The following is a 26,292-nucleotide window of genomic DNA, read 5'->3' on the forward strand; positions in this document are numbered from 1 at the left end:
TTTGGTTGCATAACGGTTAGTAGAGGCTCCTGGTTATTATCATAATTACTAAAAAAATATGAAAATCTTATTTTTTTAAATCTCCTGACATTTATTCCAAAGTAGGTATTTCCTCCCTTCTGAAACACTGATTAAAACAAAAAAATTGGTTTATCCCATCCACTCAAAGAACATATTGATTAAAATAGCTTTCTTGTTTTCTGTTGCAGCAATGAGGGCAGAGACACCTTCCTCAGACTGATGCGGAATACTCAAGGAGTATTAATAAACTATGGCAAATTGGACAGGTTATGTAATTCACTTATTATTACTTATGCTTTTTAATTTTTCATTTTGTGCACTTCTACAATGTGGTGACAGATTATATGAGAAAGGAACCATTTATATTTTCAGACTAATACAAGATCCACAGGACTCTAACAGTGTATGGGATGCATGTCTTTCCACAAGGTAATAATTCATGTTCTCAATTATTGTTTTATAATCATCTTATCCTCTGTTAATACTCCTTTTAATTCATTTTCAACAGTAATTGGAAGCATTCTCTGTGGTAACAAACATGGAGGTGTTGATATACAAATAGATTAAATATCCATTTAAAAAGTATTATTGACAGACTGGTTTAAAAATAGTGACAGCTTAATGGGCCAGTCATTACCTGTGGGGGCCTATCACTGGAACTGGCTAGAATATGGTATTTTTGAGTAGCCACTGGCAATTCAGGAGTGGGTAGGTTGGCACAGCCTAGCAGTATTGTTTTATAGCAGTCCTCAGTTACTGCTTGGCCCATTCTCTTCCTATTCCTACATTCAGGTGAAGGTGACAATGAGAAAGCCACTTAGATTCTATCTTTTTCTTGTTCTTTGCCATCAACATGGCTTCAACCTACCTTGAGCTATGAATGAGAGATCTCTGTTATCAGAGACCTCTGACCCAACTCAGGTTTTGAAAACTCAGGGCCTTTCTTCCCTTAATGTCTTCTTTTCCTACTACTTTCCACTTTACAGAGCAGCAGCATCTTTTCCAGTGAGTGTCATGACATTTCACAATGTGTCCAAAATATGATAGCCTCATTTTGGCTTCCAGTGAGAGTTTGGATCTGATTTGCCCTTGAGTTCATTTTGTCTTTTTGATGGTCCATGGTATCTGCAGAACTCTCCTCTAGCATTTTATTCTATGTACCTGTGCAAAAAAATATATATGTGTTTCCATTTGAGGATTCTGATTCATTCCCAAGACTCCAAAACAACAGCTTGGATTCTAATTTGCTCCTCTGTTTCTCCCCTCACCTCCAAATTACAGCTCATATTAGTCTGAATCCTATTGTTACCTCTCCAATTAGATTCAGTGAAATTTACACAAGTGTTCATTTAACAAGTTATTATTGATGCAATGGCTTTACTCCAGTTAGAACTCAAACTATTTTAACACCTGAGTGTCTCATCCTCACACTATTTCAAACAGAGAAGCCAGTTAGATCGGCAATTGAATAATGACAGTTCAATACAATTGGTCCTCCATATCCACAAATTCTGCATTGAATTGGAAATATAGACCTTCGTGTTTTTCCAACCTGAGCAGTTATGTGACAGAATGTATTTGCAGCAGACCTTCAGTATATGCTGATTTTTGGTTCCAGGACCTCTGTGGATACCAAAATCCACGGATGCTTAAGTCCAGTTATATACAATGGCTTAGTAAAATGGCTTCCTTTATATAAAATGGCAAAATTTAATTTGTTTTTTTTTGGGGGGGGGATTATCTGAATATTTTTGAAAAGTGGTTGGTTGAATCCGTAGATTGCAGAATCTATGGCTATGGAGGGCCAAATGTACCTTCAAAAGCAAAAGCAATATGTACTACTTTAAGAACTTTGAACATCTACTTTTTTTTGTTCATATCCCAAGAAGTTTTTCAACATTCCTTTGTTTTCACTGAGCTATTCCAATGAAGTGCACCAAAACAAGAGAAACAAGAACTGAAACTAAATTGCATTCTTTCCACACATACACAAACACACAAATCCCCCCAAGTATTTTGTTTTATTCCAGTTATATAATGCTAATGAATTTGAAGATGTATAAACATTCTTTAACTTCTTATGTAACTTATACAATGACTTTAAAAAAACATTCAGACAAGACAAAGCTGATAGGCAAGGTTTTGAGCAGACAGTGATCTTTTTTTATATATCCAGTTGACTCACTGGTGCGCTGGTTGGGTTCAGAAAAATGCACATAGCATGGGATTAAGACTCTGCTTGGCAATAAACATAGGCATGTCAGTACATATTTCAGTGTATATTGTCACTGGAGCTTAAAAGGATAATGCCAAAATACATTTAAGCCCTGAAACAATGAACCCTAACATGGAGACTGCAATTACTATGTTAAAGGTTATCTGCAAAAAGTGTTCTTGCACTTTTGCGTTCTCTCTGGTGTGTATCTACCTATATGTGAATCTATCTAGATAAAGCAAGCATGAAAGAGCATGGAATCTATCACAATTTCTTATCTTTTTTTAAAGAACTTTAGCTTGGTGTTTGGTGCTTAAAATTCAGGCTCCAATAACTTAGAATAAGTAAACGAGTGTCAAGAGCCTAACAACAGAAGAGCTGAGAAGGTACTAGCCCAATAATGCAGTTAATGAAAAATAAGGGAGAGTTATGACCTATAAAGAGGGATTTCTCTCCATATTTCATTCCACTGGAGAGTTTCAGAATTTTTACAAAGCAGATAATAAGCCAAATAAGACTAGGTTGCCCATCAATGAAGGAGACCAGGATTTGTTTTCAATGAAGTCCTCAATTTAATTCTTGTCTTATTTTACAACCTTTTGCCAGCTCCCTGCTGACTTCCCTTGAACTTGAACTACATCTATTTGGCACAGAATTCTAAGTAGCTCATGAAACTATAAATCCCGGAATACCACAGGATAGAACCTGATGCAGGACCTTATCAGACACATTTTTCTCTGTTACGGGCATAAGAAGGAGATGCTCAGGGATTCTCGAGTCCAAGAAAAAATGCATTTTACTGCACCCCAAAGTGTCTTCAAAATGGCTTCATTTCGTCGTCTGACACCAAGCCATTCCCATTCAGTGCTGAGGCGCGTCCTTTGCCTCAGTCAGAAGACTTCTGTTCAAGCCAAAGGATGTACCTCACCACTGAATGGGAACAGCTTGGAGCCAGGCGATGGAATGGGGCCATTTTGAGGACACTTTGCAATGCGGTAAAATGCGTTTTTTTTCTCAGACTCACATGGCCCCGAACGTCCCCTTCCCATGCCCATAATGGGGGGAAATGTGTCTGATAAGGTCCCCAGTGGTATCAAAGTGCTCCCAACTATATTGTGCAAATACACCTTTAGAGAGCTTTATTATATTGGGAAGAAAGTAGAGTTTTGTGACACCTTAAAAACTAGCAAATGTACTACAACATAATGTTCAAATGACATAATGATCAGTGAAGTGGTCTTATGCCATCATGGAATTGTTAGCTTTAACAAGAGGGTTTGCCATTATTGGTGTAATGATGTTTTATAAAAATTTCTCTGATTGGATAATGGGAATTGGTTTGCCTACAATTTTTCTCTTGTAATCTGGAGTGTTTACAGACTGCAGAACAAAGGAAGAGTCAGAAGCAAGGCCAAATGCCCCCAAGCCTCCATTTAATAAATTTACTTGAATGCAACACAGCCCATCGTGAAGGCTTAGGATATCATCCTGATGGGGCATTTTCTGATTGCCCAAGTTTCCCAAAAAACCCACAACTTTATTTCATTATGACACTCTGGAAACAACAGAGGTTTTGACCCAGATTGAGCTGTTGCTTCAGTTTTTGTTTTCTCTCCATAAATCCAGAACCAGAAATCTATAAATCTCAGTCACACTGCCACCTCAGTAGGCAAACCATCTAACGTAAAGGATGAATCATTTGATGACAGCCCTATTTTACTAAATTACTTATCATTAAATGATCTGCAGCCTGCTAAATTGGCATGTCTGCTGTCAGCGAGTCTGAATGTTTTGTTTTTCAAGAACAAGAGAAGCTACAAAGCTGAAAAAGAATGGGCTTATAGATGTAAATAAATATTCCTCTCTTTCAGAGAAGCTCAACTCAGCTTGATAATACCCTTCCACTGGATTATTACAGTTTAACTACAGCACTATAGAAACGATACATAATAATTAAATAAGATCAGAGAGAGTCTCTGTCTCCTCCCTTTTAGCAACAGACACCAAAGAGTTTCTCATGAGAGGGAAGGCAACTTTGTTCTGCACAACATTACAGACAGAATCAATATTACAAGGCATTAGATTAAAGTCTAAATGAAAATGCAGGTATATACAATGGGGACAAGGAGCTTCACTGCAGAATAAAGTCTAAACCTGGAGGAAGACCTATCAAGGGATTCTTTTATTTATTCAGTGGAGGTCCTTCTTTCTGATGTCTTTGCTGCTTTCTGAAAATGTTTAAACAAACCCATGGCCTTGTACTTGGCTGCTTGTATTCTTGCCTGTTCTCCTGGGGCCATCTACATGAGGGTCCCCTGCTCAGTATTGTACTATTTGGTTTGCTTTCTTGACACACAGCTGCCCCCCCCCCAATTCTTCCATACTATTTCTGTCTTTAATTGTTATTTATGTGACTGCATTTTAGATGGAGTGATGTGTATTCCAGTCTAGAGGTGGTATAGCCCTTAGTGATGGACGACATAGTTGTAGAACTCATTTTGCAATGCTTTCCTCCAAACCCTTTCACACTACATAATTTTAGCATATGAATCCACTTTAACTGCATTGGCAGCATCCTATGGAATGTTATATGGTTTCAAGAGGAACTAGAGCTCTCTGGTTGAGAATTCTAAATTCCCGTCTCTACAAGGAAAATCATAGTGCTATAAAGACATAGTGTGAAAGGGCTGCACCCCTCCACTTTAACATTGGGCCAATCAAAGATACATCCTTGTCCTTCATTGCTTTTCCAATGAATACTAATCTATGGGGTAATAGTTAATAGTTTCTGATCTCTCTTATCCTTTCTCGCCTGCTGAGTGCAAATTACCGTGGACCCTTGTTATACGCTGGGGTTTGGTTCCAAGATCCCCCATGGATAACAAAATCCGTGGATGCTCAAGTCCCATTAAATATAATGACATAGCAAAATGGTGTCCCTTATAAAAACTGGAAAATCAAGGTTTGATATTTGAAATTTATACTTTTTTTGAACATTTTCAAACCGTGGATGCTTGAATCCGTGTATAAAAGATCTGTGTATAAGAAGGGCCGACTCTGCTTCTGCACTTTGGACTCAGTTTGCAGCAATTGAAGTAAGCTGAGGACAAAGGGGGAAAGTGGGAGAAAAAACTGGGACATTTTTAAAGCACCTGAAACAGTGGGATGACAGAGGAACTGTCCCTGCTAAATTGAGACAGTTGGAGGGTATGGAATATGCTGGGTTTATGGCAATGTGCTCACAAACTATATACAAATAATAAAGTACTTGAAAACTGATCCATTTTCTTCCATCATGTATGTGTATCATTAACACAACAAATACTACACTGTATTCATTTCTATGTGAATGTTTTGGTGGAGAAAATACCATCACAGCAATGCCTCAAGAAAAAAAGAGGTGTTCTAATGCAGAATTTAGCTTAGCCTCGTTCTTTTCCACTCAGAGATGTTAACTCTAGTTATATCATGAAAGTATGAGCATGAAACATACTACTGGCTTTGGAATTTCTCATCCATAGCTTTAAGCTAAACAACATTTTTCCTCTGGTTCCTATGACTGTGAAAAAAGTACATTGCTCCATCTTTTCATTTGCTATGATTTTGCAAGGCAATGAATTTACGTGGTCCCAAAATTAGATGAAACATGGCAATAAAATATGTACATTATATAGTTTACTAGCATGTGTAGTATATACTTTGCCAGGAATAGTGAAGTATAAAAGTAACTAATGCCATAATACCCTAGAGGGATGCCAGCACAGTGTATAAAATGCTATGCTACCTAGCAGGATGAGTCAGTGTGGTTTGGTGTTTTGAGGGTTGGGCTAAAACGCCAGGAGACAAGGGTCTAAAGCCCCACTCAACCATGAAAACCCACTGGGCAAGATTGAGCATACTCTCTCATCTTTAGAAGAAGGCAACAGTAAACCTCCTCTGAATAAATCTTGTCAAGAAAATCCTATGAGGCTTCATCAAAATTTCAAGTCAACTGGAAAGCTAACCAAATGAATCTCAACGGGGAAAATTTAAGGCAGGAAACATGAAATGCACAAACATAGGATGGGCAACACCTGGCTTGAAAGTAGTACACGTGAAAAGACTCTAAGGCTTAGTAGACCTAAAGCTAAATATGAGTCAACAGCGTAATGTGATTGCCAAAAAGCCAATGCAATTCTGTGCTGCATCAACAGGATTGTCGTATCCAGATTGAAGGAAGTAGTTAGTGCCATTCTATTCTGTGTTGGTCACACCTCACATGGAATCCTGTGCCCTGTTCAGAGCACAACAGTTCAAGAAGGATATTAAGAAGCTGGACCATTCCAGAGGACAACAAAGTTGATAAAAGGTCTGGAAATCAAGCCTTATGAGGAACGATTTAGGAAGCCAGGTATGTTTAGCTTGGAGAAGGGAAGACTGAAAGGTGACATGATAGCGATCTTTAAATATCTGAAGAGATGTCACCTAGAAGATGGAGCAATCTTGTTTTCTGCTGCTCCAGAGATGGGAACAAGAAGTAATGGATTCAAATTACAAATGAAAAGATTCCATGTAAACATTAGGAAGACCTTCTTTACTGTAAGAGCTGTTTGATGTGGAATGGATTGTCTGGGAGAGTGGTGGACTTCCTTTGGAGGTCTTTAAAGAGAGGTTGAATGGGCATCTTTCAAGAATGCTTTAGTTGTGTATTCATGGGGTTGGACTAGATGGCCCTTGTAGTCCCTTCTATGTTTCTATGCACAACAGCACCTAGGAGGATGGCTGTGAAGGCAGAGGGGTGTGGCTGGACTGCCTCCCCTTTAGGCAGAGCAGGGGAGCTGCAGCAGAATGGCAACTCTCATACCTTTGCTTTGGGAAGAATTTTGAAGAAACTAGTTACTTGCAATTAATCTGTATCTCCAATGACTAAGGCAGGACTTGGCAAACATGTTGGTCTACAATTCCCATGTTTCCCCTTCATTGGCTATGGTAGCAGTACAGAAAATCTGAAGGGCCATACTGTTCCCATTCCTCCATTAAGAACTGGTATATTGCAATTATAATGTAGCATAGGTTTAATTTTACCCTTTTGCAGTGAACCTGTAACTTTTAGATTGGGGGTGGGAAAAATGTGTCCCTCCAGATGTTGTTGGAGTGCAAATCTCACTATTGGCTATGCAGGCTAGGGCTCATGGGACTTCCAATCCAACCAGTATCTAGAGAGATTCATTCTGTTCACTCCTGTTTTAGGGCTAGTCTACACAATTAAAATACTCATCATTCCAGTCAAATACAATATGATCTGGCCACATGTGATTCACAGGAGTTTGGGCTTTATATATATATATTCCCAACCAAACTTTAAACGGATTCAGATAGCTGTGCATTTTTGGCAAAAGGAGGGTGAATAGATGCATATTTGCAGAGGAAAATGGAAACAAGGATCAGTCTGAAAATGTGCGCTAGTTTGCATAATACATGTGTGTAGACTAGCCCTCAGCTATATATATATATTAAAGTTACAGAGGTGTGGCCTCATTAAACGGAGGCGAAGAAATCTCATGTGCCTTGAATGGTGTATTGTGAGTACAGTTGGGAGGTGTGTCTTTTGTACCACTGGCCTGTAGTATTCATGTGGGCTATTGGGGCACCTTAAAGCAGGTTTTTTCATACTTTTGAGTAAGAAGGAAGTAACTTCTTATTTTAAAATGTTGGAAGAAGTAACTATTTTCATTGCTAGGAACTTTAGCTAATTCATTTTCAAAATAACTTCTAAACTTGGCTCCTTGGTGCAGCATCAGAAAAAACTCAACCACTGTTGCTGTGGTGTTGCACCACTGCTGGTGATGGGGAGCCAAACAAGGCATACAGGGTATTTGTCATGGATGGCCATGGATCAGCATCACCCAACACAGCAGGCCCCCAAGGACCACCAATTTCTCCCCCTGAGCAGCATCAGCTGCAGGGACAGAGGAAGAAGAAGATGAAAAATGGGGAAAACACCTCATCACTCCCATACATATTTCCTGCCCTGGTTCTGGTAAGCCATTAGGATACAGTGCATTCTTTTAGCCAGCGAATATCTAACACCAGACTACTTTGTCCATATGAAGTGTTAGAGCTACTTACCTGCATGTAAACCTCTTTCAACATAATAGAAATTACTTCTGGGGAGATACGTCTATGTGAGCCTTGTAATCAGCACAAATTCAGCCAAGAGGGTATGTAACGTATAGGCCATGGGCATAAAGAAGCTCACACTTTTAATATAAACAGTGTACTTTATTTCATATAAAAACACTCGCCAATTCTCCTGATTTGTCAGGGACAGTCCCAATTAATCCTCTATTATTCCACTTATTCAGCTGCTTTTAAAATGTATCAGTTTGCTTCCCCTTCTGCCACTTTCCTCCTTTGTCCTCAGCAAACATCAATTGCTTCACACTGAGTTCAAAGAGCAAAAGTAGTTTGCACTCAGTTAATGTGGCAGGAAAGAAAGGAAAGGGCAGAATTTTTGTCCTCCCCAGTGAGCTCAGGCAAAAGCAATCTGCTGCAGACAAAAATAGTTTGAGGAGTGGTAGATTTGGATAAAACACCTCCCCAGTACCCTTCAACCACCGCATTCAAACAAAGAGCAGCAACCAAAATTAACACCCAGTTATTTCTTTTTTGGTGGAGTGGATTTTCAGCTAAAAATTAGATGGTACAGCCCTTCAGAGTGTGAAAACTGGGTTCCTCTACAATTGCCTACCCTAGCTGTACAGCTTTCATAAAAGCTAGTATTAAAAAAAAGCAACTAAGAATATTTTGATTCAGGCTAAAACTAGCCAAAAAATTGTGCATCAGATTAAATGGATATATAGCCAGACAGGCTATCTTTTAAAATTAAAAAAGAAATGCAAGGTATGGTATAAACATTCGATTAAAAGAGGAAAACAAAACCAACATTGAAAATATAGTTTGTTGTTGAAGAAGTTCTAACAGCAGTAAAGGCAATAATTTTATCTAATTTTTATACGCAACATCTGTCTGTTTTTATCACTTTGTTCTTTTACTGGAATTTTATTAGATTTTAATCTTGGTTTTAATCATTGATCTCTTAGTGTTGTGTTAACACCAGAAGGGGAGGATAGATGTTTTTCTCACTTACAAAAATACACACGTATTTAACAGAAACATGGTGATTAAAACATGTCAAAGTTACTGATCATTACTGGTCTGATGCACGAAAAAGCCTAGCACTAAGGAAAAGGCTTGTCCTTATTTAACTAAAGACCTTTGAGGAGATATAATGGGGAGAAGTGAAGGGAACATGCAAATCAACAGTGCACATGTATTTATAGTAACATTGCTTAACCTTTATTTACAGTACAGTATGTTGTTTCCCGCTATTGGCCCTATGAAGCAGTGATGGTAGGGGATATAATCCCTCCATAATGCAAAGAAATGAGAATGAAAAATAGTTCATCTGTAGTAGCCAAAGGCAGTGTTTAACCATTTTTTCTGGACGATTGCAAACAGCTCCTTTCTCAGTTATATGAAAGATGAACTGGAAGACTCATTATACATCAAGCTGTCAGATTTTACTCTGCCACCAGTTTCATCACTTCAAAACAGTGGCACAAAGTTAAAGTGAAGCAGTGGACTCATCAAAATGTCAGGTCTCATCCACTGACATCCATTAACAGCAAACATTGAGGTCACCATCTGTCAGATGGGAAACTGACACCACTCTTCCATCCCTGGTCCTCAGAGAGAAACCTGGGCCTAAGATTCTTTACATTCTCCCCACAAATTAATATGCTATGGAATAAAATGCAATCTTTAGGGAACAGGAACAACTCTGGCTAGTCAGAAGAACAACAGTGATGAAAATGACAATTCTCCTGTAGCCATTTCCAAGACAGAAACACTGATGAGGATGTAAGGTTAGGCACAGGCATCCCTAGTGACTGACTCTTTCAAACAGGACTTTTAAAATGCTTGACTAATACAGCCACAGTAAGATTATGGACTATGTTTCATGTTTTAAATGAATACAGCTGGGCTGTGCAGCTTCCTGGATGTAGATGATGGGTGCTGCTACAGAAAAGCAATTTTTGTGCACCCCTTGTTCCAATCTCTTTAATGTTCTACTGGAATACTTTTCCTTGCAGTGTCCAAACATGCTTCATTGAATTTATCTTAGTAAGCCCTTGCTATTATCTGCTTATTAGAAATGAGGGAAGCTGAAGCAGAGATGTTGTGGCTTGCTGAAGGCCACTTAATAAACCTGGCTGAGCCAAGATTGGAACTCCAGCTAGTAGGAATAAGTGGAAGCCACTTATGTTGGGCATTTCATAAAATAGGTACGTAAAAAATGGTGGCACCCATTCTACATGGGCGCCGCCATTAGGACATCATGGCCACGCTGCCTCCAAATGGAGCAGCGCCCTTTCCGCAGCACTGGAAGGAGCTCCAAAACGGAGCTCCTTCCTGGGTTTGTGTAGCTGGCACAGCCTTTACACTGCTGCGTTGTTGGGGTGTCCTTGGGGCATGAAGCCCTAAGGACACCCCTTTTGCCGCTTCCTCGCAGCCTGGAAAAGCGGTAGATCAGGGCTTCAGGGCTGCTGCTGTGGCAGCTGAGGCCTCAATCCGTCGGGGAAAGGGGCGTGTACAGGCCGTCCCAAAGGGGCGGTCTATAAACCGCCATCATTTACTTTTATCTACATCAGAGTCTTACCATCAGCTTTATAAGAATGAGCTTTTATTAGAAGCTTTATTAAAATCCAGCTAACAAGCAAAAACATCTGTGCGGAGCAAAAGTATTGGACACAGCCAAGCCTATTCTTCCCTATGTTCTATATAGATTGCAGGGAATGTTTCTCTCTCCTCTGTAAACAACATTTTCTGGAAACTCTTCTATAAATATTGTTCCCTATTGCCTTGAAGATTAATCTCCCTTCATTTCTGGATGAGTGGCCAATGGGTTTTTTTGTTTTCTGTTCCCCCCCCCCCCTTTTCTTCCCTGTTTTTTTTAAAATTTAATTGAGATTAGAAGTAGAAAAATACAGACCCGAATATTTTATTAAGTATATAACTGTTTAAATGGTTTAACTTTTTGCTTTCTGTTCTTATTTAACTTCTGTAGTGTATTTCTTGGTCCATGTCTGCAATAAACAACTTTGATTATTGAGATTTCCCTCACTGTACATGGGGATGGCGAAGCAATGCATTTGTACACAATCAACTCTCAATGTTTTGTACAGTTGTCTAACAACACAATCTTCTGGGGGATTTCTTTTTTACTTTAGTCTTTCTGAGTCCAGAAGGGCCGAATCCCAAATAAGCAGGTGAAAGACTGCAGCCTGAGAAAGCATGTTGAATTATGATGTTTACTGGTTGCTTAGCTTATTTGCATTTGCTTCCTTAGCCCATATTTCTTTCCTATTATGTGCTATGCCATTTGCAGCAATCTGTTTTTATTGTTTTATTATTATTTTTTTTGCAGTGCTGTGTACATTTATGGCACTATATAATATGTTATAAATAAATAACATACATACCTTTTCGAACAATAACACCCAGAATCCCCTAGTCAGTGGCCATGGTGGCTGGAGCATTCTGGGAGATATAGTCCAGAAAAATAATTTTTCCAAGCTCTGTATAGGGAATTATATACTTATGTTGTTACAACTACCCGCTCATTTTAAATGCCTATCAGGGAACACACCTACAAGTAGTGCTTCCATGTAATATGTGTGGCTCTTTTTGTCATAGATGGCTTTATTTTGTTGTTGCTAACTGCCTTCCAATGATTCATGTCTTCTCATAATGTGTCCAAAGTATGCCAGCCCACGTTGTGTCATCTTGGCTTCCAGGGAGATTTCTGGATTGATCTGCTCTGGGACCCATAATAAATTATTAAGCCCAAGGGCTGTTTGGACATTTTCACTGCCATCACTTCTGTTTGCCCTGTTGCCTGAGTTGAGCCAAGAAAACCCTGCAGTTATAATCCAAATTCATCAAATATGACCAAGGATATGGGGCTCTGTGGGAAACCTGTGAGGATGGAATCCCTAATATCACTGCAAAGGACTCACTGAATACTCAAAATGTGGTTTATTTATTAACAGATAAAAAAAGAAGGGCTTGTCCACAGAAGGATTATTATATAGATGACTGGCAAGAGGACAACAAACTTGCTACCAGAACTCTGAAGTTACTTTGGGGGCCACAATTCTTACCTCTTTAGATTGTAAGCCTGAGGGCAGGGAAATGTCTAATTAACCATTTATAAGCCGCTCTGATAGCCTTTTGGCTGAAGAGCGGGGTATAAATAAATATTATTATTACAACACCTCAATCAGAATAGCCAGGACATCTTGTTGGAGGGAATAATGTGAGTAGCAGCACCCGAAGTAACTTTTCAAAACTCTCCTTACTACCATACCCTAGCTCTAGCCTTAGGATCAGAGCAGGGAGTTATATAACCTGATGTGTGACAAGAACCAATTTAGATTAAATCCACTATTTTTTTATTTTTCAGACTGTCTCTTTCAACTGTCATTTCCAGCTACAATACCAGTAATTTCCACTTTCCCTCCTTCCTGATTTTAAGGGGTATCTCTCAAGCCAGACAGTTCCTCTGGCCTAGCTACCAAAGCACATTGTTACAATGCCCAAGGTACTTCATCTCTGAAAAGCCGAGCACAATAGCAGAGCTATAAGTCTCTTTCTCTATTGCACTAAAGGAAACACATTTCCAGTGAATTAAAAGCCTTGCTGGTGTGGCTCTGTTATCGTTGGTGGCACTGGGTGGTGGAGATCGAAGATACTCTTCTAGATCGTCAGTCCCCAGAGTTCCTGAAAGGAAACCATGACAGTTTGCTTAGCTTATGAGATTCAGAATTAGAGCAAAGACAACTCGACCAGATGAAAACAAAGGCTTCCTCTAATCGTGTCAAGTAGCACTCCAAGTGCATTCTTTGATTACCTGTGCTTATTGCAATAAAATGTTTGACTCATCCTACCAAAGTGACATACATGGCTCACAAGACTGTTTTTCCACAGTTGACATATTGTGTAAGGTTGCTTTCTACAATGTGGAACTACCTGTGTGTGTGTGTGTCAATATATAATATACCTGGGTGAAAAAAGAATGACGTTCTCTCCATGTGAAATGTTCCATTTATCCACTGCAGTGATAAATGGCTCCACAAACAGAAAAACTTAACATTAACTCTTTTCTATGATTTTGGCAAATGGTAAAAAGAAGAAACTGACAGAAACATATGGACAAACATCTTATTAAAATTCATGCTGAATTCTTGTGTCTCCTGCACCATTAAAATGGATATTGAAAGGCTGTCCTATTTCCTAGAAGATCCATACAACTGTATGACAAGCAAAAACCCAGAAGACACCACTTTTCTCCCCAAATCCCACTATCATATTTCTTTTCTTCATATATATCTATTTAAATGTAGACTCAGATATATCAGATTCAAGTCAAGACAGACATTTCAGCTCCAAAGAGCCAGAAATTAGCACGGTTTATCAAAGCTAGGATAACTGTATTATGCTAATGGTATGCTATTTTGGGAGCTGTTATCATGGTTTAGCATTTTATGAGAATGCTGTCAGTGTGGAGATATTCATCAGTGGACACTTGGGGAGAGAGAACAAAGAGAAAGGGGTGGGAATTGGAATTAAGGAGCTCTTCAGATGCTGCTGAAACCCCAGTATTCCTCAGCATCGGTTAGGCTAACTAAGGCTGCCAGTAGCTGCAGTCCATCAACATCCAGGGGACTGTACAGTTCCCAACCAGTAGTTTCTAAATCAGTAGTTTCTAAATCAAATGTTACTTCTGTTGTGAATGGCCATCATGTTTACATAAGATTGGCTCCAGACTTCATCACAGAGGAGGTATATTAAAATCAGTGGAAAGGCAAATGGTCATGTCAAGTTCCAGTGATCTCAACCAGTCTTCCCAAAGGTTTGGAAAAGTCTCATTGTTTTTCACTACAACTCAGTACAACTCCAGGAATTTTGTCTGCTCTAAGGGCCCTTTCACAATACACAGTTATAACACTATGATTCCACTTTAACTGTCAGGATTCCATCCTATGCAATCTAGGAGTTGCAATTTAGGGAGGGGTACTTAGGATTCTCACCAAAATATAACTCCAGGATTCTATAGGATGCAAATTCAGCACTGTGCAGTGCTCTGAGTGATGGAGTATTATTATTATTATTGGTAGTAGTAGTAGTAGTAGTACTATTAATTGTATTTATATCCTGCTCTTTAGAAATGCTCTGAGCTGTGGGAGACCAGAGCTTGAATCTTCACTCACTCATGGAAACCTGCAGTGTTATCTTGGGCAAGTCCCAGCCTCAGAGGAAGACAATGGTAAACCCCCTCTGAACTCTGTTATAGGGTCATCTTAGGATTGCTATAAATCGGAAACAACTTGAAAGCACACAGCAGCAACAAGCCATGGTAGGTAAAGTGGAGTTATTGTTCTTGTTGTGTTATAACTTTGTAATTTGAAAGGGCCCAGGTCTGGATCCACAACCAAGAGAATTGTCACTAACTGTATTTTTTTCATTTCCTTTCTACTGGCTCCACTGTTTACAATTTCTTCCTTTGCCTGTGCATGCACTGAAGCCCATGTGTACTACATCTTTCACACACAATCATTTCTTTCTCTGTGTGTGTGTGTGTTGTAATTTAATTTAATGTTATCTGCTGAAGTAGACTCTAGTCAATGGACTTTATCCCATCAGGCTTGAAAAGTGGAATTAGAGCAGGATAGCAGCATCCGTGGCTGCCCTTTATCACATGATGCTGTGTCTGTTCAGTCGCTGGTCTTTAGTCCATCCATTGCTGGAATGTTTCTTTTCATTGACAAGCAAATCCCATCAGTGCTTCCCAATTGTGCTGCTTTTTCACTATTGAATGGGTGTAAGTTCCTTCTGAAGCACTTCCAATATATGGTGCCAGTAGATATTATACTCCTCTTCCCCTCCCCCTTGCTTTCCTAAGTAGGCTGTTTTTCTTATTTGATTGATTTAATTTTTACGGATTGCCATGAGAATGCAATTGAACTAAAATAAATAATAAATTAAAATAAAGACCAAAAGGCATCCTGGGAAGGGGTTAGGGCAAGGAGGCAGGCCTATGGATGCAGGCACAAGGAAGAGGCTGGGGCAGAAGCAGCAGCATCCCACTTTTGAAGAGCTGTGTGATCATGTTTGTCTTCAACCTGGCATGCTTGTATTTGCAAGATTAATGGAATTGTGGTGCCTTATGAGCCTGGTGTGATGAAGTACAATAAGAACCAATGCCAGAACAAACTCATTAGCTGTGGCATAATATCCTGTCTTCCTACTGCAAAAGGTACTTGGCATGAAGATGGCTCGATAGGGCAAGCTATGTTTGCTCATTAGACTTATCTCTTACTCTCCCACATGGCCTCAAAGCAGCTTACAGCAGTTTTTTCAAACACAGGTAACTGCTGTTCCCAAGGGACTTTGTTGAACCTTTGGCTATTAATGAAGTTCTTACAGCACTCTAGAAACATGCATACACATACACATATTTTGTACACATACATCCATAAGCACACATACACACTCACAAAACATCAAGCCAGTCTGATAATAGAAAATTGGTCAATACAATCTAGTAAACATTACACCTCAGCAAAGGTATAAGCTGGCTTGTAACTGCCACACCATCACATTCCACCAGATAGTAAAATACTCAAATTTCTCCAATTCTAAAAGACTAGTAATAGCAGCTGGAAAACTGCTAGGGTTTCTGCTAAGAACCGTGGCCTAATACCATTTAATTTAAGAGGAAATAAGCCAATTTTGATTTATACATATTACAAAAAGAAACAATGCTCCCCTGTTATTTGGCTTGTCTATATTTCAAAGAAAAATGTCAAATTAAATCATCCTTTTTGATAAAAGTCCAAAAAGTTAAAAAGCCTGCAGGCCACATTTCAGATAAATACATAATTCCATGGCTTTTAAAGTTATCATGCTCTCTGAAACAAGAAGAGAACAGAAAATGCTGACAACCCCAACTCTGAGCCAAATCTTGTACTGCTGTTCCAAATTAAAGCTTCATGCTATTTAGGTGCCATGGAAAGCATCATTTACAAGAAAATAAACATGCTCAGTTTTACTTCAGTAAAATGATCCCTTTGCAGGCCAAAAAAAAATGCACACCTGAGGTTTCAGTACATACACTGAACTCTCTTCCGTGGAAGGGTGCTCCAACTTTACTTTTGTGCCAGACACTACTCTTGATAGGTAAATTGTCCTATCCATAAGAGGGACAGACAGTTCCAAACATGCACTGTCATTCATCTTCTGTGAACTACGTGGCATACCAGTGATGCTAAATGAAGTCCACAGTTGTACAATTCACAAGACAAGCTTGAGTCATACTCTCTTTTTTAATGGGGGAGATGTATTCAAATAATACATTAAGATTTTATAAAGAACATACTCTGTTTTTTTACAACAAAATTCCTGTCTTTTTGCATAGTATTTTATTATCTCAAACATTAAAAGAACAAGTGTGATCAGCTAAATAGAATGAGAGAAAATCCTAACCGAGTATGATTCTATGATTCTAACAGGGATTTGGCCAAGTCTCTCCAACAGTTTTCCTCACATGTAAAAAATAACAGCCATGATCTACATTGCAGGGCTCTTGTTAAGGATAAATAAGACTGATAGTAGACTATCTTTCCCTGGTGGTGGTGTGTGCCTGAAAGTCGCTTCTGACTTATGGCAACCCTAAGGTGATCCTATCATGGAGTTTCCTTGGCAAGATTTGTTCAGAGGGAGATTTGCCATTGCTTTCCCCTGAGACTGAGAGCATGGGATCTGCCCAGGGTCACCCAGTGGGTTTCCATTGCTGAGCTGGGAACTGAAGCCTGGTCAACAAAGTTGTAGTCCAACACTCAAACCATTATGCCATGCTGGCTCTCCAGCCTTTCCCTATAGCACTTATTGATTGAATTTATACTCTGGCCCTTGTCCCATGATGGAGTTCAAAGTGGCTAATATAATTTAAAAAAAGATTTTTTTTACAAAAGTTAAAATTAAATAACTGCATCATTTTAAAAAAATGCTTAAAATAGTTGCAAGCACATTTAAAACACAATTGCTAACAAAAAATAAAAATGTATAAAGATATACAGCCCACCACTTCACACACCCTACTTCTACATAATTTAGATCTCAAAAGCCTGCCAGAATAAAATGGTCTTCACCAGCTGGCAGAAAGAATAAGGAGGGGACCAACCAGACTTTCCAAGCTAGCACAGCATTCCCACCCTGAAAAATACTTAACTGCAGTGTTGGAATAAGTGCTGAGCAATGCTTTTAAAAATACACTAATGCCACACCAACACTTCTAGGGTCATGATTCATATGCATTTTAAATTCAGGAAGGAATAGCAAGTTACTCTCAAACATAAGCATATTGCTTGTGGAACTATAGTGGAAGAAAGCACATTTACAAGGGTTATTGGCTTCAGTTACTGTTCTTCTTATGGGAAAGCAATCAGTTCTTCAGAGAATCCAGCACCATGCTGTGCCACCCTGGGGCTTCCAAAGTCCAGCCTTTCACTTTGCATTATCATCTGGGAACAGCTACATCCTGTGCCACCGACTGCTTCATTACAAAGCAACAAGTCAAGAGAAAGATCAAGTGTGTGTGGGGAGGGGGTTGAATTCAGCATTTCATTACTCCTACATTAAAGGAAGCGAAATCACCTCTTTCATTTTCTTTAGCTGTTTTTTCACCTTTTCTTGTTGTGATCAATATTTTTGGGGGAAATGTATTAAGTATTTAGTTACCAGGCTCTTGAAAACATGTTAAATGTATACCTTACCTTTCTTCCAAATAGCTCAAGGTAGCAATCATGTTACTCCCAACTTATCCTCACAACAACCTTGAGAGGTAGGTCAGTACAGTTCATGCATAATTATCTTCGGCCTTTTATTATCCCGATCTCTTTTACTTTCATTCCAAAGGCTCATTGGCAGTAGCTCATGACATTCAGTCAAGATTTATCCGTAAAACCAATAATGAGGGTGGTGGTTGCAGGAAACACTTCCACTTTTAGTATATTAATCTGACTGAATGCTGTTGTTTGAGAAGAAACATGACCATGCATTTTTGGTAGCCCATAATGTGGAGCTTTTCCACATGGATTCCTTCCCCAAACTGGCATCCTTCATATATGCACAACCAATGATGGCAGGGTATGGTAGCAGACATAGACTAATACCATAGAATCATAGAATTGGAAGAGACCACAAGGGCCATCCAGTCCAACCCCCCTGCCATGCAGGAACTCTCAATCAAAGCATACCTGACAGATGGCCATCCACTCTGTTTAAAGACCTCGCTGAAAGGCACTATGTTGAGAAGGCTGGTTTAGGAGATCCACATCATCAACTTATCATATAAATTATATTTTGATTGTTGCCATAGTGTTTTCCAGCAGCCTCCATCCATGTACCTTGTATTTTTTCTTATTCAAATTCCCATCCCTGCCCCCACACAAAGATGGCAAGGGAAAAAACATTAGTTCACATGTTTTACCAAATTTGCCAGCAAATAGGAGGGATGGAACCGAGAGTTAAAATGTGTTCTCTTGCAGTGTAGAGACCCCACATTTTTAAAAGGCTGGTCATGAAAAGATGTGGGATGGAGGGGGTCAACCGTCAGTCTCCAGCATCTAATTTTATTTTTACTTTTAGTAGGTGTATGCTTTCAGGTCATTTCTGACTTTGTTATTGTTGTTATGTGCCTTAACATTGTTTCTGATTTATGGCAACCCTAAGGTTAATCTATGACAGGGTTTTCTTGACAAGTTTCTTCAGAGAGGAGTTGTCATTGCCATCTGAGGCTGAGAGAGTGTGACTTGCCCAGAGTCATCCAGTGGGTCTCATGGCCAAACAGGGATTCAGACGCTGTTCTCCAGTCAACAGTCCAATGCTCAAACCACCACACCGGGCTGACTCTCCATAGTGACACTAGTCACAGATGTTCCTTGGTAACATTTATTCAGAGAGGGATTGCCATTCTCTTCCTTTGAAAATGAGTGTGACTCCTCAAGATCAGTGAGGCTGCATCTGCACTGAAGAAATAATCCCATTTGACACGACTTTAACTACAATGGCTCAATGCTATGGAATTTTGGGAACTGTAGGGTTTGGGATTTTGTTTAAGACAATTTAGCCTTCTCTGTCTGAGAGCTCTGGTGCCAAAAACAAACTACAATTCCCAGAACTCCACAACATTGAGCCACAGCAGTTGAAGTGGTATCAAACTGGATTATTTCCACAGTGTTGATGCAGCTTCTGAGGGTTTCCAAGGCAAGCAGGGATTTGACTCTGGAATCCCACAGTGGAGTCCAGCACTCAAATCATGATACTACACTGGTCCAGCCCTTACACAAACAATAACAAAATTGATGCACTAAGATATAGTGGTAGCAGAGCAGTTCTAAGCCATGTCTTGGAGAGGATGAGAATGCCTCCTCTCTCTCCAGTATAGTACTAAAGTGCTAGGCTGCATGCAAAAGATTAGGGTTGCCAGCAATTTAAAATCTTAATGTTTTTAATACCAACCCAACACACAAAATAAGCAAAAGAAGTATTTTCCCTGACACTTTACTTTCACGCCATAACAACTGTCACCTACTTCTGCCTCTATTAGCTCTGTAAAGCTGGATTAGGCACCCACTGTCTAGTAAGATTGTACTTCCAGGAGCGAAAGGGAGGGGAATGGGAGTAGCCGTGGTCCTGTTGCCATTGATAGAGCAAGGAAGGATGGTAGATAAAGAATGAAAGGCCCAAATTTGAGTTCTTTTTACAGGAAAACCCTATCATTTTGACACACACCCTACAGGAGATTGGTAGGGGTTCCCTCCCTTTACAGTAGCTAGTGCTAGATATTCTCCTCTCTAAGATTTAACTGAGTATATTTTGTGTCTACACCAATATTCTATTGAATGTGCACTCTTATAGGCAAGGGCAATGTGCATTTTGGAGAATACTGAACAAACATCTCAGGGAAATATAGTGACAATCCTTAATATCTGCCTTCTTTTTAAAATTTTAAAAAGCCCCTTGTATTGCTGTTGTCTTCCAAGGTATTTTGATCCTGTTTTCTGTGTAGAGTATGAGCCCAGCCATACTCAAGATCTGCCAGACACTATGAACATTTCACATCAGGTCATGTCACGAGTTGGTGTTAAAAATGCCAGAAGAGCCTTTCTAGCAGGGCTTCCTAAGGCTGCTAATACAATGATGCTCATCTGGTCTTAGCAACAGAGGGATATTTTTAGAAATCATTCCTATTGTACAGACGCCTAAAATATTCTACCTACTCCTTGTTGCTCAAGAATGAACCATCTTAGCAAGACACTTCCTGGCAAATTTAAACAGGAGGAAAAGTTCTCCATGAAGACTTTTGTGATAGCTCCATCCCAAATCTACTTTTATCCCAAACATGAGCAAACTCTGGCAAGCAAACAGAACTGGTTGAACTTAAGACTTAGTCATGCTCAGTCATTTATGAAATCAATGCAGCTACTTTAAGCATGTCAAAACAAAATGGAGTGGCTTTAAATTTAGTCAATCTTGCATAAAAATACTCATTTTAAACATGTGTTTTAAAACCATTTTATTGCTCTTTCCAGGGAAAGTCCTGCTAAACCTACTTATAGAGGCTAATTAGTTTCATATATATTGCAAGCTTTTGAAGCTCCACCAGCTTCTTCATCAGGCAAAGATTTTAAAAATCATTAGTTTAAAATGCTGTATGATTTTAATACCTTTGCCTGATGAAGCAGCTGGTGAAGCCTGCAATATGTATTTTGTGCATTTTGGTTGGCCCCATAAAAGTGTCACTGTCTTGTGGATTTGGGATGTTAGTGTACTTTGCTGTATAGTCAACACAGCACCTCTGGATATAATTTCACATATACATCTAAAACATTATGCTATGAAATTTTTACAGTACCACCTGCTTGCAGTTCTCCTATTGTTCAGGCCTGCCAACGATCTACCTATAACCCATCTACTTCTGACCCATTTTGCCTACACCTATCCAGCAAAGCTATTTCCAGTCCTAAGATTTGATAAACCATTGGACAGACACAAGTTGTGGCAGGCCCCCAGTTACTCTTAAACAGCTGTGGTTTCATTAAGTGGCAAGAGAGGTCATTAAGAGGGAGAGAAGCAAAAGTAGTACAGGCTGCTCTTTCATCTACCAATGTATAATGAATAATGTGCTACTGCAACTAAAGATGAGGACCACCTTCTAGACAAATTAGTTACCATTGTTACTATGTGAAGTTATCTATAGTTACCCCAAGTGTCATTAGATTCTACCTATTTAGCTATCATCCCTCACTTTGAAAAAAAAGAAACATGAAGCATTTTCAACTCTACATATAACTGTAGCATTGCCAGAGCAACGCAAAGGAGTCCTCATCTAAGTTTCCTTTCTCTATATGATGTATACTAACAGAGTCTAGATATTTACTGGTCCTCAATTACTGTACTTGTTTCAAAATATTCAGATAAAGAAAGGTGATGAAGCAGTTTCAATTAATCACTCACACATTTTCCCACAAAAGAGCTACAAGTCTCCCTGCAGTTTGTATGTGTCACATGCTTAGCTAAATTTCATGAAGCTTCTGTCAGAACTAGTAAAACACACCTCTTGATGTCCCAGTGTCTGGATACTATGTTCCCCAGAAAGCAAATGTTACCCAATTTTATTTCAATTTCAATATACAACTAGATAGATGTCTTAACTAGTAAGAGGCACACATGGGTCCAAAACACACTGCAGAAATAACCCATCATGAGATCACTTAAACTGCCCTGGCTCAGTGCTAGGGAATCCTGGGACCTGTAGTTTTGTGAGACATTTAGCCTTCTCTGTCAGAGAGCTCTAGTGCCATAATAAACTACAATTCCCAGAATTCTCTAGCACTGAGCCAGGGAAGCTAAAGCAACCTCAAACTGGATTATTTCTGCAGTACGTATTGGACCATAGTTTTCTTCAATACAAAAAGTATTGAAGTCTATAAATCTGTTTACACAGAGAAAACATCTTCATGTAACTTTATTTTATTAAACTATTAGAGCTTCCTAGAATTCTAGGTAAAGAAAACTGCTGTCCTGAGTTCTTGTAAGAGGGCTAAGAGAAACAAGTAAGCAGCTCTGAAGTTGCTGTTAAACAAAAAGCATACAAGAACCACTCTAAACTGTGAAATACTGTGGATTAACAATGGAACTGCTCAATTAATTTTAAGAATAGGCAAATATTTTCGCAGTCTACTGAATGGTTGACTGGCCTTGCTTTTCTTTTCTTGACCATTTTATTGGACATAACATCCCAAAAACTCCCTGGCTTTTTCCCAGAATGGTTTTGATGTGCTGTTGTGCTCCTAGCAAGTACAGCCATTGCAAGAGAAAGTGGAGCTTGCACCAGGTTTAGTACATCTCACAGGGGGAGATGGGAACAAAGTCCCAGAGTAAAATAAAAAAAGCAGACAACCAGATCACCTCCCCAAAAATGGAAAGAAAAGGGAAAAAAAAGAAAAAAAAAGAAACCAAACTTTCCCAAGTAGTAACTATATCTGGGCCCAAGGCAAGGGGATGAAGACTATCAAACTTTCCTGGGAAACTGTGTTTTAAGAGGGCACACCTTTATTAAAGCATTTAAAAAAAAAGGAATACTCAGCAGACAGCTGGCTCCATCCAGATCAGCTAAATTGATTATTCAGTCTCTAAACAGCACAGCGAAATTCCACTGTTTTAATAAGGCACAACTCTTACATCTGACAGTTTCCTTTTCATGAATACTGCATAAGATAGTTGGGACCTGCAAGCCTATAAAATGCTTCTGTGGGCTGAAAGTACACAAGAGTAATAACAGCCTAACAGAATTACACTAATGGCATCCACATGGGCTGTGCAAATGGATACTGGCACCTCCTAGCACACATTGACCTCTCATATAAGTAGCTAGTTGTGAACCAGCACATTTAGGACACACAAAAGGTACATGGAGGAATTTGTGATAGCACAGTAGCCTCAACTAAATGGTGCTAAACTGCTGTGAATAGAGTCAATAAAACTTCCAGGTTGTCACTAAAAAGGACCTTTAATCTACACGCTTATGGGGAACTATAATTGCCATGTGCTGTTCCGGAAATGTACACACTACTACTGGTTACTCCATGTGGATCCAGCTGTGCAGACAGGGCCTCAGACTCCATGAGTAGCTATTAAAATGTTGCTGGACTATGACAAAGCCATATGGAAACACGTCACACCTTTTGTAATATTTCTACTAGAGGTTATCAGGTACCATAACCACGAAAAGCAATACACGTGACTACTGTTAAACATACAGAACATAATACAAATTGCCATTAAATTTTTAATGAGATACCTGTGATTTTTTTCTTTAAACATAGTCACAAATTACAAATCTCACATGAATAAAGGATTCAGTTTCATGCAGACAGTTCTGATAAAAAGCAAGATCCGCACAGTAAAACGTTGTCAACTTCTTTCGCCGAATACTCATCTGGAGTTGAGTTCACTGAGGTCCAAGAAGTTATCCACATCTCTATAAATATAGACATTAAGTGACTTCTAGTGTCACTAGTGCAGTTACATATAACCACCGTACAAAAGCTCCATTGGAAGCTACTTCAATTCTTTCAAAAAGGACCAGGATTTCATTGTTTTAAAAAATGTTGTCACTTTCAGTATTGGAAACACTAAAGTGCATTTTTGGTTACCTTCTAAGCAGTTTCTGGCTATAAAATTTGATTTTATACAAGTTGCACTTCCTGACATTCAGAACTGTAGTTATACCTCCCTGTCTCTGGCTAGTAGGTAAGAGAACACAGACTTTATTGGTTGTGCCAGGGAGGACTTCTTTGTTTTTAAGTATTCTCCCTCGCTTTACAATATAATTATTATAACATTTCACAGCACCAGTAGAGTAACACAGGCTTTACTTTAGCCCTTCAACCTGCTACTCAAATTGATCATTTTTAGAAAATGTACCAGCGAAGAAAAAACCAACCCTTTCAGTCATATGCAGTCCCACCCATTCATTTAACACTGTTTGCACGAATGTAAACAAGGAAAGCTTAAAGCATAATCAGAGGTCATCTTTAAACTCTTGTTTTGTTTTCCACAGTGTCAAAATTTTTTCAAGTGTATAAAGCTTCAATACATTCCTAAAAGTACTGCAAGGATAGTAATAAAAAGACCTGGCAGTACATTTTAACAGTACTGGCACATGGGACATGTAGTTCTGCTTACTTCGGCTTCTTTAAACTTAATTAGGATCAAATTTTATTGCCGTCAATTTTGTTTTAAAGGTAATATTGCACTGTATCCTGAAACCCAAGTCCCTTATGGTAGAAGTTTGTGTTTGTCTAGTTGTTCAGGATTTTTCTCGGAGAGCAAACTTTCCAGGACAGGTCCCTCCTAGGACACAAAAGCATGGTCCAAACCTGGCTTGCACTGTTTTAAGTATGCACAGCTATTTCTATAGAACCCCCTACACACCAAGACATGCTACATTATCAGGAAACCCATCCATGCTCTTACATATGCCATACTTTTCCCCCTCTATCAAACTAGATAACACACCGCAGTCGTGACAGTTTGAATTATCTGAGCCGCAAGTGTCATTTTAAGAGATCCAGTTTAGAAAGCATACCGCACAGCCAACCTTTTATTGGAAACAAACAAAACAAAACAAACCCTCCACATTCACAGCCTCTTTTAAAATAATGGTCTTCTAGCTCCGTATACTGTTAAAAGGATACTATATTTTAAAGCTGCGTATCTCCGTCTAAAACACTTCACTTATACAAGCAGCTGAAAAAAACACCGAATGCCGTCGATGCCATTTGCCTTGCAAAGGCACTCTTCGAACATAGGACTTACACCACCAAGCGCAACAACACTCTTTCCTTTTATTTGGCTATTTGGATATCCAGGTCACATTTACCACCCGTCTCTGCTTCCTGATCCGTTTTGTACTAAGTGACAAGGGATCTGTTTGTGTGTGTGTGTTGTTGGCTTTTGTTTTTAGAGTATGAGTGCCCAAAACAAAACAAAGAAACTTGTGGGGAGACGGTGGTGTGAAGGGTCTGTGTCTGCAAGGCTTCCCACCAGGCTGAGTCTTTGACTATTGAGCAGGCCAGGTGCCAGGAACTGTTTGAGCCAGCCAGCCCCCCGGCGGCTTCATCTCTTCTTCTTCTGCTGCCGGAGCATCTTCCTGCGCTTGAGGATCATGTCGTGCAGTTTCTCCAGGCCTTCCTTGAGGCCGTCTCCGATGATGGCGCAGGTGGGCTGGAGGTGCCAGGGGGTGGAGGCGCTCAGCTCCCCCGTGGCCAGCATCTTCTCCATCTCCGCCAGGGAGAGCGAGTGCCGCAGGTCCTGCTTGTTGGCCACGATCAGCACCGGCACCCCCTGGTTCTCCGAGATCCGCGTGATCTTGTGCAGCTCCGTCTTGGCCTCCTCCATCCGCTCCACGTCCACAGAGTCCACCACGAAGACGATGCCGTCGGTGCAGCGCGTGTAGGACTTCCAGAGGGGCCGCAGCTTCTCCTGCCCGCCCACGTCCCAGAAGTGGAAGGTGACCGTCTTGTGGTGGTGGCTGCCCCCCAGCGTCACCTTGATCTTCTCGGTGTTGAAGCCCTTGGTGGGGACGGTGTTGACGAACTCGTTGAACTGGAGCCGGTAGAGGACGGTGGTCTTGCCGGCGCAGTCCAGGCCCAGGATCACGATGTGGAAGCACTGGAAGGAAGGCAGGCTCGACAGGATCGGCGTCTGCTCCGACAACCCATTCCCCATCGCAGGGGAGGGGCCCGGGGCGAGCAGGGGGCACCCGTCGCCCGCCGCCGCCGCTGCCTCAAGCCGCCGCCGCTACTGGTGCTCCGGGTTCCCAGCCGCCGACCCTTCCTGGCAACGAGAGAAGCGCAGCGGGGTCAGGGCCGCGCAAGAGCGAC

General features: G+C 40.0%; 1 protein-coding gene across 3 annotated transcripts in view; it reads right to left on the bottom strand.

The window, feature by feature from the left end:
* The window catches only part of ARL4A (ARF like GTPase 4A), a 58,672-nt gene that overhangs the window by 31,545 nt on the left and 835 nt on the right, over positions 1-26,292 (bottom strand). For 2 of the 3 annotated variants that reach the window (XM_089533144.1, XM_089533145.1), the window contains exon 2: positions 23,680-26,245. The exons of the other annotated variant lie outside the window; for it this stretch is intronic. In XM_089533144.1, the coding sequence (XP_089389270.1) occupies positions 25,526-26,137 (612 nt within the window). In that variant the 5' untranslated portion in view covers positions 26,138-26,245 and the 3' untranslated portion in view covers positions 23,680-25,525. Of the gene's footprint in view, positions 1-23,679; positions 26,246-26,292 lie in introns of those variants that run through there. 3 annotated transcript variants of the gene reach the window in all.

Source organism: Sceloporus occidentalis, unplaced genomic scaffold, assembly GCF_023333645.1.
Source record: "Sceloporus occidentalis isolate IW3139 unplaced genomic scaffold, rSceOcc1.0.p SCAF_7, whole genome shotgun sequence".
In the NCBI taxonomy this organism is placed as follows: domain Eukaryota; kingdom Metazoa; phylum Chordata; class Lepidosauria; order Squamata; family Phrynosomatidae; genus Sceloporus; species Sceloporus occidentalis.